General features: G+C 32.5%; 1 protein-coding gene across 2 annotated transcripts; it reads left to right on the top strand.

Annotated features, from left to right (window-relative positions):
* Nucleotides 1-1,974: 1,974 nt before the first annotated feature.
* LOC143558243 (calcium/calmodulin-regulated receptor-like kinase 1) lies at nt 1,975-6,574 on the top strand. Of its 2 annotated transcripts, none has more exons than XM_077047115.1 (7): nt 1,975-2,149; nt 3,185-3,555; nt 3,628-3,781; nt 4,322-4,448; nt 4,520-4,605; nt 5,309-5,584; nt 5,686-6,573. In XM_077047115.1, the coding sequence occupies exons 2-7, from the start codon at nt 3,239-3,241 to the stop codon at nt 6,010-6,012; spliced, it is 1,287 nt and encodes a 428-aa protein (XP_076903230.1). In that variant the 5' UTR covers nt 1,975-2,149; nt 3,185-3,238; the 3' UTR covers nt 6,013-6,573. The 2 variants fall into 2 exon arrangements, with proteins under 2 accessions (XP_076903230.1, XP_076903231.1); XM_077047116.1 differs by having other exon boundaries at nt 1,976-2,149; nt 3,214-3,555; nt 5,686-6,574.
* The last annotated feature ends 6,751 nt before the right edge of the window (nt 6,575-13,325 follow it).

Below are 13,325 nucleotides of genomic sequence, written 5' to 3'. Positions count from 1 at the left end.
CGCCAACAACTGACTAGTTATCCTATGACACATAAACCGATTAAGAACAAATATACACAATTACAAAACCCTATAAAGTTATTTGTTTAAATTCAACCCTAATATTAAAATAATTACTAAATTTACAAATCGAAAGCGGGTTTTGGGGGATAGTTGATGGTGGGGTATGTTTGTGTTTAAAGTTACACACTTTTAAGCTGCAAACTCGATGATTTAAAATTACTAGTTTGAGACCCGTGTAATACACGGGTATATAAAAAAGTAATGTTTAATAATTAAGTGAAACACAAAAAAAAAAACTTATGCATATTAAGAGATGAATGTTGGTTGTATAGTAGTGATTAAAACAATTTAAATATTTACTACCAAATAATAAATGGTAAGAAAGGATAATTTAGATTTAGTTGGTTTTAAATTGTGAGGATTAATGTGAGAGTGATAAGTGGCAAACCATTGTAGGCTTTTATTAGAGAGTATAGATTTTAACGCCACAATATTGTTTTTATTAATATTCCACTTGTTATATAGTTTTAAATTTTTAATAACTCGTCGCCGTTAGAAAGAAAAAAGAAAAGGTTTTAACTATTTAATACCATATCCAAATAAATTTTAAAATGTCAAAACATTTGTAACAATGAAAAGTAACAATTGTTGATTATACCGGACAAGACACAAAGAACTAATCGTTCTTTAGTAAACCGGACAAAATATGTGAAAGCTAGATCAAAAACCCGATGAACAATTGTTAATGCATGTCGCCTTTCTTTGTCAGCCAACCGATTTTCAAAACCAAACTATCAATTAAACCCTTCATTTGTCGTTTGGTTCTTAAAACATTAAAAACGAAAATAGATTAAAATTAATAATCCAAACTATTATTAATTGATGGATGATTATCGAAACTGTTAACATAACCGATGATACTTGTAACTTTTACTTTTGTTACATCTTACTTTCATGACAAAACAACTTACAATATTTTTACCTTGATGAAAATTAGGGCTGACATATTGTGTATACCTGAACACGATAAGACACGAACACGAAATGTATATACCTGTACACGATACGAAAACTTATCGTGTACCTGTATCCCAAACACGAACACGAACCTTTTACTACATGGTATACACGATAAGAGCTGTTTAGAAACACATATTTGACAACATGTATAGTGAAACAAACGCCGGAGAGGGAATGTTCGTGAGTGGTGAGTGGTGACGGCTTAGAAACAGAGAGTGAGAATGTTTTAGGAATTTAGGGTTTAGGATAACTTATAATTATATATATATTTAAATTATAAAAATCTAACCAGGTACTTAACATGTGCTTAACTAGTAAACATGTATTTTACCTGTTTAGACACGAAAATTAACTGGTAAATTCGTGTCTACCTGTTTAGTACATGAAACCTGTTAAAGCCTTACTTGTTACCTGTTAAAGTCGTGTAGGTACGTGTCGTGTATAAATTGTCAACCCTAATGAAAATCAGTTTTTTAACAGCGTTTAGAACTACCCGTAATATATGAGTGAACCTTTTTTAGACGAGATGTCAATTGTCCTTACCGATTTTAACGCTACAGTTCTGACTTCTAGGAACACCATCAATGAGAAACCTCATCACTATGAGAAAACCCACTTGATTGAGTCAGATTTTGAATATGAGATCTTAAGAATCTCAAAACTTAACCATCACGCATATATCATTGGACCAGAAGACCGACTTATAAAAACCAAAACCGGTTAATTGTTGTTTAAGGCAGTAAAAAGGTCAGATAAAGCAAGATTATTAACAAATATTAATATTAAGAATTATCCTAATGAGAAGATAATAATAATCTGAAACAATTAATGAATTAATAAAAGGGATGACGTAAGTAGAAATCATTCGCAATAAAACCCTGAAACACGGTATCACCTTCACACGCTGGACCATCACCTTTCACCAAAGAACCATTTTACTTGTATTTAATTCCATACCAAAAAAACATTAAAAATATATTTATATAAAACCATTTGCAGTAGTATAACATGGAATAATACTTACTCATCATATTGAACAACAATGCTTCTCATTCCATCACTTTCTCTCTTCTTCACCAATGTAACAACGTCTCTTTTTCACTTCATTAATCCATCGTCTCAACAGGTAACACACACATATATATATATGTATATATGAATCAATTCAGCCTTTGTAATTTGTGTGTTGTTAACTGTTGGTCATGCTTGATCTGGAAGGTATGGTGAGATTAGACTAATGATGTTGACAACCTATTATTCATTCGTTGTTTGAATAATCATCTAACAGTGTTTATTACTTATTAGATGATAATAAACCAACTGTTCATTTTTATTTATTAGTAGTTGCGTGTGTTTTCTGGTGAATAAAAGTAAACCAACGAATGCATCAATTTCGTCAACTTTAAGATATTTTTGGTGCCAAATTATTATTATTAGTATTACTATTATCAAACATCTTGGTCTGATTCTTTGGCTCCGGTTTAGCTCCATTCGATATCGAATTTGTGTGTTTGTTCTTATTCTTGGACCAGAGATCTGGATTCACTGATTTTATTATTATTATTATTATTATTATTATTATTATTTATTTTTTGTTTATTCCTCTTTTGACTTTTTGCTCTAATTGTGCTCTGGTGTAAAGAACATGGTGTGTTACATGCCTTCATTGTTTCTGGATTATTTGTAAGCCTGCAACAAATATTCTTAGGTTTTGATTTTTGTATGCAATTTCTGACACAAACATGTTTAACACCATGGAGTTAAACAGGTTTGGGTTTAGGCTTAACAGGTTAAACACAAGTAAACCATTTAATGACCTGTTTGAACCTGTTTATATTTTCTTAATTTTTTTCTGGAAATATTCCCTACTTAGTGGATGTTATGATTTGATTTTAGACTTTTATGGACTTTTGTTTCAAATATGTTAAGGGTTATATATTCATTAAAATTTTTATGAACTTTAGGTAACTTTTGTTTCACTGCATATTTGATTTTTATTGTGTCCCTAAACAGGTTCGTGTTTGGAAAAATGACACGATTAGTTATCGGGTCGTGTTCGTGTCTAGTACCACAAGTAATTGTGTCTTATCATGTCGTGTCTTACCTGTTATGTACAATCCAAATAAACTTGCATGAATTACTTACTAGTTGTATTTCACAGGTGTGTTGATGGATGAATTGGTTGTGTAGAAAACATTAAAGTGTTTGTAAAGAGATGAAAGCGAAATCATCGGGTTTAATTGTCGGGATATCGATCGGGGTGGTAATTGGAGCACTTTTGGCCATAGTTGGACTACTGTGCTTTAGGTTTCACAGGAAAAGATCTCATATTGGTAACAGCAGTTCTAGGAGAGCATCAACTGTCCCGATTCGAGCAAATGGTGCGGATTCTTGTACGGTTTTATCGGATTCATCAATGGGTACGGAGTCATCAAGAACATCTATTCATAATAGTAGCATGACATCTTGGTTTGGTGGGCCCAGGAAGTCTCATGTGGTTGCAGCTTCTGGTATTCTTGCGTATTCATACAAGTATGTCAAATGTTATTTCTGTAAGTTCTATATTCTTACGCTTTACTTATATGGATTATGTTGATCATACAGAGATTTACAGAAAGCAACAAGTAATTTTACTTCTACAATTGGCAAAGGTGCGTTTGGTTCTGTCTATAAAGCTCAGATGAGCACGGGTGAGACGGTTGCTGTTAAAGTTTTAGCAACTGATTCAAAACAAGGCGAGAAAGAGTTTCATACTGAGGTACTGGTCAAGTCATCATCTTATTTTCAAAACATTTTTAAGCATGATGTTTTAATAACAGTAGGTGATGATTTGCATTATTGTGTGTGATTACTTACCATACTTCATAACTTTAGTGAAATTATATTATTACTGAAATAACTTGGTTTTGACCCCTACCCACCCGTTTAACAAAATGTGTCTCTGGCCGACCCAATTCGCCGCGTGGCAAATTACCCATTTGACCCCTACCCACCCATTTTCCCATCACTATGCACATAAATTCTTAACATATTGTGGTAGGTCTGCAATTTATTTACAAAACAAGTGGATCAAGAATTTAGATTTTTTTTTGTAGATACAGCTCAACAGATACTAACAAACCCTTGAGAAGTATCTTTTTTAAATAATATTATTTGGTCAAAGTTGAGCTTTTTAGTTTTTACAACAGCTGGTTAAAAAGAAGTCTTTTTCTAAACCATACTTTGACTTTTAGGAGTCAAAATAGTTCTTTTGTTGCTTCATTTAAATTTTCTCTTATTTATATATATTTATTTTCAGGTTATGTTATTAGGAAGGTTGCATCACAGGAACCTTGTGAATTTGGTAGGATATTGTGCAGAGAAGAGCCAGCATATTCTTATATATGTTTATATGAGTAAAGGCAGTCTATCTTCTCATCTGTACAGTAAGTGGTCATATAACATTACTCCAATAACTTAATCATATAATTCAATTGAATTACCTTTTGGAATTCAGGTGAAAAATATGAATTATTGAGCTGGAATTTGAGAGTTCAAATAGCTTTGGATGTTGCAAGGGGATTAGAATATCTCCATGATGGAGTAAGCCTTGTTCTTTCTTCTATCCTTTGAGGTGTCAAAACGGGTCGGTAAATGAACCGAGCAAACATGAACCGGACATGTTTGTGTGCATTCGTGTAACTTTAACCGAACAAACAATCGAACATGAACAATTAAATGAATGGGTTTTCTCGTTATGTGTTCATGTTTGATCATTACTACTATAAATGAACAGTTTACAAACGTGAACGAACATAACTGAACATAGACGAGCGAATATAAACGAACATAACTAAGCAAGCACCATAAAATAAACATAAATATCAATCCGTTGGAGCTAAAAATAAATAAAAGTAGACCAAAATGTAATGGGTTTGAAAAAATCAAATGAATATATAAAACAAACAAAGTTAAGCAAAAGTAAACTAATGAACAAAAAAACATAAGTGAAAGAACATAAATGAATTCAAGTGAAGTAGCATAAGCGGTCATTCACGAACATAATCAAACGAACAAAACATGCGTTCATGTCCGTTCGTTTATTAAATAAACGAACGGTTTATTGTTACAGGCCTAATTTTGTGTCGTGACTTTCGACCCATATGACCCGTCTCCTTGTATGTTAATCTTTTAATTTTACCAATTATGTATAAAAATAACACAAACAAATGGATATGTTGAAAGATAAATTAGTCAAAATTGGCTGTTTAATATAATGCTTATAGATATTTTTATATAACTTCAGGCGGTTCCTCCGGTTATACACAGAGACATAAAATCCTCCAACATCTTGTTGGATGAGTCAGTGGGTGCTCGGGTAGCTGATTTTGGGCTTTCGAGGGAGGATATGATTAACAGAAACGCCTCAAATATTCAGGGGACTTTTGGATATTTAGATCCTGAATATATTTCAACAAGAGCTTTCACTAAGAAAAGTGATGTTTATAGCTTTGGAGTCTTATTATTCGAGCTTATTGCCGGAAAAACCCCTCAACAAGGCCTTTTGGAGTTGGTTGACCTTGTAAGATCTCTCTCTTTCTCTATCTTTAATTATTGAAATTATTAAAATGCAACATGTTTTCTTTCAACTATAAACATATTGTATTGCATGGATATAAACAGGCATCATTAAATACCGGAGGGCAGGTTGGATGGGAAGAAATAGCCGATTCCCGACTTGATGGGAACTTTAACGAGCAAGAACTAAATGACATGGCAGCACTCGCATACAAATGTGTGAACCGATCACCAAGAAAAAGACCAGCAATGAGGGACACGGTACAAGTGTTGTCTCATATATTAAAATCCCGACACAATAGAAAACAACACAAACGTTCTGCATCGGATGTTGTGATTAATATAGGCCAGTCTGACCGCCAAAATTCAATGAATAGTGAACACCGTCGTGTTGAATCTATGGACAGCACAGCTGAGTCTTTTGACGTTTAGGGGTGTTTGGATTGTGGGTATGGGTTTAAAATTTGAACTTCCATCGTAGTGATTACTGACTATAAAACGAAAACCGACTAAATGACTTGAATCTTTTTTCCTCATTTCATTTGAATTTGTTTATTTGTTTTGTTTCTTTGATTTGTTTTGTGTAATATATTCGGCTTACCAAAAACCGAGTATCCAAGGCACATAACTCAGGTTTTGGAGTGGTCTCTTTAGTTTTACATTTTGTAAAATCAGATGTTGTCTTACGGTATATGTATAGATGAAAATGAGTCGGGTACTCTGGTTGGTAGAACTTGATCCATCAACTATTTGCCCATTTTTTCCATTTTATAAAAAAATAATATGAATGAAAAACGGCATTGATAACATAGTATTCTGTTTCATAACATACGAAAACTGATGAATAAAATGTGGCTCCATGTGAGTCTATTTTGAATAACATGTTGCATTGTTTGGCTCCAGATAGATAAAATTCTTCTGCATGTTTTTGGGTATAAAGTACGTCACTAGTGGCATATAATAAAAGTAAGTAGGCCTGTAAACGAATCGAACGAATACGAATAAGGCATTATTCATGTTTGCTTGTTAAGAAAATGTGTTCACGAACACTTACCAAATGAGATTTTATGTTTGTGTTTGTGCATTGTAACATCTCAGGCAAATCCCACATCGGCCGTGGACAAGAGAGATCCTTGGTTCATAGTAAATGTCCAGCATCTTGAATCACCAACTCGTTTTGGGCTTAATGGTAGCGGACGAGAGGAGAGCTTCACAGTTAAGCGTGCTCAGGTGGGAGTAGTAGCAGGATGGGTGACCTCTCCCAGTCTTCACCTCAGCAACCAAAACAAACTCGTGAGCTATTCGTGGGCAAAGCGGACAATATTGGTGATATGAGGGGCCGGATGTTACAAGTGGTATCAGATCCACTCTTGTGTCGTTCAGGATGGTGGGGCAAACCTCATCAGAGACGGTGAGTCCCCGGGGGTATCGTGATACACTTAGGCACATCCCACATCCTGAATTGGATGGTGGGGCAAACCTCATCGAGGACGATGAATCCAAAGGGGGTGTTTGTAACATCATAAGCAAATCCCACATCGGTCGTGGACAAGAGAGATCATTGGTTCATAGTAAATGCCCCGCTTCTTAAATCACCAACGCGTTTTGTGCTTTAATGGTAGTAGACGAGAGGATAACTCCACAATTAAGCGTGCTCAAGTAGGGTGTGCAAACCTCATCGAGGACGATGAATCCAAAGGGGGTGTTTGTAACATCATAAGCAAATCCCACATCGGTCGTGGACAAGAGAGATCATTGGTTCATAGTAAATGTCCCGCTTCTTAAATCACCAACGCGTTTTGTGCTTTAATGGTAGTAGACGAGAGGATAACTCCACAATTAAGCGTGCTCAAGTAGGGTGTGCAAATTAACCGACATAACCGAACCGATTTTAACCGATACCGGCATAACCAGTGGGTCGGTTTAATGAATTTTTTAAAATCGCCAAATACGGGTCGGTTTTAGTTAAAGATAGTTTCAAACCCGCCATAACCAAACCGCCACATTTACAAGATTTTCAAATTTATGGAGTATAATTAGAAGACATTGTTGATAATTTGAAGAAAATTAAAGAATGTAATAAACTAATAATGCTCTCATTTTTTACTATAAGATTTAATTTTACTAAAAAGTTCACCCATTTATCGTTTGTTTGAATATATATTATTAATATTATGTATTATATATTTGGTTGAAGTCATGTCATTTTTATTTTTATTTTTTTAGGTAACATTTAGTACCAAAGTTTTAGGTTAAATTATATTGTTTTGGTCATGGTTAACCGAATCGTTATAACTTTCAAAACCGATTAACCGAAACCGTCATAACGGATCGTTTATGGTTATGGTTATTTATTAACCGAAATATTGGTTATGGTTATGGGTTTGGCCTAAACCCGCCAAAACCGACTCATGCACACCCCTATGCTCAGGCGAAAGTACTAGCAAGATGGGTGACCTCCTCTGAAGTCTTCACCTGAGCAACCAAAAATAAACCCGTTGATAATTTGAAGAAAATTAAAGAATGTAATAAACTAATAATGCTCTCATTTTTTACTATAATATTTAATTTTACTAAAAAGTTCACCCATTTATCATTTGTTTGAATATATATTATTAATATTATGTATTATATATTTGGTTGAAGTCATATCATTTTTATTTTATTTTTTTAGGTAACATTTAGTACCAAAGTTTTAGGCTAAGTTATATTGTTTTGGTCATGGTTAACCGAATCGTTATAACTTTCAAAACCGATTAACCGAAACCGCCATAACGGATCGTTTATGGTTGTGGTTATTTATTAACCGAAATATTGGTTATGGTTATGGGTTTGGCCTAAACCCGCCCAAACCGACTCATGCACACCCCTATGCTCAGGCGAAAGTACTAGCAGGATGTGTGACCTCCTCGGAAGTCTTCACCTGAGCAACCAAAAATAAACCCGTTGATAATTTGAAGAAAATTAAAGAATGTAATAAACTAATAATGCTCTCATTTTTTACTATAAGATTTAATTTTACTAAAAAGTTCACCCATTTATCGTTTGTTTGAATATATATTATTAATATTATGTATTATATATTTGGTTGAAGTCATGTCATTTTTATTTTTATTTTTTTAGGTAATATTTAGTACCAAAGTTTTAGGCTAAATTATATTGTTTTGGTCATGGTTAACCGAATCGTTATAACTTTCAAAACCGATTAACCGAAACCGCCACAACGGATCGTTTATGGTTATGATTATTTATTAACCGAAATATTGGTTATGGTTATGGTTATGGGTTTGGCCTAAATCCGCCCAAACCGACTCATGCACACCCCTATGCTCAGGCGAAGTACTAGTAGGATGGGTGACCTCCTCTGAAGTCTTCACCTGAGCAACCAAAAATAAACCCGTGAGCTATTCGTGGGCGGATAATATTGGTGATACGATGGGCTGGATGTTACATGCATTAAGGAAATGAATGTTTTCACGAACACAAATAAATTTGGCAGAGCATAGAGATTGAGAACGATGTATTCATCAGTGTGAATAATGAAAGTCTGTAAACGAATCGAACGAACATGAACAAGGGCATGCTCATATTCGTTCATTAAACTTTAAATGAACACAAATACTTAATCGAACAAATATTTATGTTCATATTCGTTTACTTATGAACATTTTGTGTTCGTTTATGTTCGGTTGTTTAAATCTAAACAAACATAATTGAACAGAGTTAAACGAACATATATGGACAAGTGTAAATGAACACAAACAAACATAAACGCACATAAATGAAAACATTTAAATGGACACAAATTAACAAATATAAAATCATTAAGTAGATGACTCATCCATATATTATTTAATTATTTTTTATTAATACATAAACGAACATAAATAAACGAACGTTCACAAACATAAATTAGCGAACAAAACATGTGTTCAGGGCCAGCTCTGAGAAAGCATTAAAATTTGAGCCGAAGGCGAAAATATTTTTGGGCCTTAAGTAAAAGAAGTATTTTGTTGGGTTTAAACAATTTAAATTTTATATGGGTTTACTTGATTATAATTTGGGTTGTGTAAAAAACTTTTGTATAAAAAAAAGATCAAACATGTGTCAACTGAGACTTGAACCCATAACCTTTTGGTTATAACCTTTGCCACTAGACCAAACTGTTGGGTATGTAATTAGGTTTAAACATTAGATATGCATATCGTATTTCATAAAAATACAATATAATTTATAAAAAAAAATTCCGGGCCTAACGGGTGTTTGGCCTGTGGCCAGTGGCGGACCCAGGATTTTTTGCCAATGGGGTCCCAATTTTTTCGGTTTACAAAATTTTTGGGTCGGTCGTTATTCGGGTCGGGTCGAGACGAGGAACATAATAAAACACGAAAATATGGTGTCATTGGAAACGGGTAAGTAGAAAGAATATAGATTAGAAACTAGATAGAACATACACTTTTAATTCATTTTTATTCATACCCGAAAAACATAAGCGTAAGCTATATATATATGGTCTTACATGAATAACCAGGACATGAAAAACTAACTCTTACACAAATAAATGATTAATTATAATATACATACACAAGATAAATAATTTAAGTATATGTAAAACTCATGTTGTTATTATATATGTTGCATGGTGATAATGGTTATATGGGATAAATTAAAGTGATAATGGTTATATGGGATAAACTAAAGAAAAAACACAAATACCCTAACTAAATAACTAATATTGACTAGAATATTAAAAAAACAACAAAAACTGGGTATGGTGAGGCTTGAACCTGCAACCTCTCAAAGAAAAAACAAGGGACTTTCCACTAGACTAGTTTAACCTTAATAGTATGGGTTCTAAGTATTAATTTTTATGGGGTCCTTACAAAATTTAATATATCGTATCTAAGTAATTTTTAAAAAACATTGGTGTCCCGGGACCCCGATGAGAATTATGTGGGTCCGCCCCTGCCTGTGGCCATCGACCACCTTGCCTCACCCCAAGGCCGGCCCTGCATGTGTTCATATTCGTTCATTTAATTAAACGACCACAATTTTTTTGTTCGTGTTCGTTCGTTTATTAAATAAACAAACATAAACGAACTTCCTGACGAACGGTTTACGAACAGTTCATCAAACATTCGGTTCAGTTACAAGCAATTTACTTTATTTTAAACTAATAAGATGTATTGTTAAGAAGTTTAGAAAGTTTTAAGATCTAAACTAAAAGCCAAAGCAAATTTACAAGAGCTAATCCATCTTGAAATTTATATTAAGAAGTATTTATGCTTGTTATAAGATTTGCATAAGATGTCAAATACATAATTTTCCACGATCTTGAATTTAGTAACCTATTCCTATTGAGTAGGGCTTTTTAAATTGCTCGCCGCGTGTTTGTCGCTGGCTCGAAAATGGCTCGTTTGATGTCGGCTCGGTTTGGTTCAAAAACAACTCAAACACGAACAAAGCCTCACTCGGTTTATTTCGATTTGTTTTGCTCGAATTATTTATTATTTATTAGTGTTATATATAAATTTTATGTATATATATATGAAAATATATTATTTTTTTGTAGGTTTTTAAAATTTATCTTTTTTGTGTTGACTTTAGAGTTTAAATATATTATTTTTTTGTAGGTTTTTAAAATTTATCTTTTTTTGTTGACTTTAGAGTTTAAATTTAAACCCTAGCTACTCGTTTTATATATGTTTTGTTGTTAACTTTGAGTTTTAGACATTTTAAAGTTGGAATTTTTGACATTTTAGAGTTAAAAGTCTTGAATTAATAATATTTGAAGTTTTAGAAATTTAGAATTGAAAACTTTGAACGAAATCAAGCAAAACCAAGCCGAACCAAGCCGCTTGGTTTCAAACCAAACCATGTTTAAGCATCAAAATATCGCTCGCTTCTTTAAATTCAATCCGCTCGGTTCAGCTCGCTTTCAAACCAAACCAAGTATGAGCTAGAATTTGTTCGGTTCGTGAATAGCCCTACTATTGAGATAAAAGTTTTAAACATCTTTTCAAATAGTTGACTAATATAAAGTACACAAATTTATATGCTGCAACATAAATAATAATAACTACTTTTCTTTTATAGGAGAAATGTAGATGTTAAAAACGCAAATTAACAACTATTGTCATTAAAGTAACTTGTAAGTGATCCGATGACGTGGTAAGAATGATATCGTCCACATAAATAAGCAAATAAAGAGTTGTCACGTCTACTTTGTACGAATCCCATTGTAAAAACAAAATCGGTTAATCATTACCACACATGTGGTGCTTGCTTGAGGCCATATGGTGACTTTTTAAGAAGACATATATGAACTGGATAATGTTGATGTCGAAAACACATAGGTTGATACATATAAACAGTCTCGTTAAGTGTGTCGTGTAAGAATGCATTAGTGACATCAAGTTGATGTATCGACCATGATTGTGCTAAAGCAAGAGCTAATGTCGTGTGAATGGTAGTTGGCTTAACAACCGGGCTAAATGTTTTTTGATGGAGAGAACAAAAAGTAAAGAAGGCGGAGATAGTGTGTTGTGAAAATTAAGGTTTGGCCTAAAATTGGTGTGAAGTGTATTTGGAATCGACTTAACCGATGAAAGTTGTTATTTTAATTTAATTTTGATTTATTATATTAAAGAGAAATTCTAGAAGTTGAGTGTTATTTAATTTAACTTTGAATTATTTTGTTGGAAATATATTATGATAATTCATGTTATTTATGAAAAAAATTATTTAGTTTAATTTTAAATTATTTTATAAACAAAAAATTATGTGAATCCATGTTATTTATAGAAATAAATCTTGTTTTAATATACATATAATATAGATTATAGGGTTATCCTAAGATAATTATTTTATAAGAATATTTACATGAGAATTACAAATATGTTTATTTATTAGGTGTATTAATGAGTAAGGATGAGCTTGGTAAAATATTTTGAAAATTTGGTTTTGGTATCGTAGACAAAAATGCGATAAATATCGCCACTAATACTGACTTCTCGATACTGATTTATTTAAAACTTTGGTATCAGTAACAAAATGCTCATTTTGATACCAATATACGGTACCACTTGCTCATCCATAATCTCATGTAAGTTCTTACCTTGATAGTTTAAAAATTATTAACAAATTTCACATTGTCTTGTATATGTGATTAAGCTCTCAAAATCATTCATGTGGTTTGGTAACTATTTCTAACACGTCTGAAAAGTTTTTTTATTACTTACATCATCATGGTTTTATTTCTTGTTATTTTAGTCCAATTCACTAAACTTCGCTAATTAATTATGTTAAGTTAAAGTAAAGTTCCTAAAATACCCTAAATAAAAACTAATTACACTATAAATTTATAAAGTAAATTGTACTAATTGTCTTTGGGGTTTGGTCTCTTTTATCATTTTCATTCAAAAAGTGTTTTCTTTTAGCACTATCATTATCATGGTTTATTTTTCTTGTTATTTCAGTCATATTCATTAACTTCGTTAATTATTTCTGTTAGAGTAACATAAAATTACTAAAATATCCTAAATAGAAGATCATAATACTATAATTTTTAGAGAAAGTTTACCAAATCATCCATGTGGTTTGGTTGTCATTATTGTTCATAAAGTTTTTCTTAGTATTTCCATCAATATGTTTTTTTTGGTATATAGATAATAAATGTTTATATTGTCATTTATCAATTATTTTTCTTGATTTGTTATATAGTAAAGTTAAAGCACTAGTGCCAA

Source organism: Bidens hawaiensis, unplaced genomic scaffold (assembly GCF_021521415.1).
Source record: "Bidens hawaiensis isolate Kalapana, Puna unplaced genomic scaffold, B.hawaiensis_p1.1 tig00019368_1, whole genome shotgun sequence".
NCBI lineage: Eukaryota > Viridiplantae > Streptophyta > Magnoliopsida > Asterales > Asteraceae > Bidens > Bidens hawaiensis.
Note: the sequence above shows the minus strand (reverse complement) of the source record. Positions and strands in the feature narration are given on the sequence as shown.

Coding starts and splice junctions, on each gene's coding strand:
- LOC143558243 (XM_077047116.1), top strand. CDS start 3,239: ATGAAAGCGAAATCATCGGGTTTAATTGTCGGGATATCGATCGGGGTG. Junction 3,556..3,627: donor ATTCTTGCGTATTCATACAA/GTATGTCAAATG, acceptor TTGATCATACAG/AGATTTACAGAAAGCAACAA. Junction 3,782..4,321: donor AGAAAGAGTTTCATACTGAG/GTACTGGTCAAG, acceptor ATTTATTTTCAG/GTTATGTTATTAGGAAGGTT.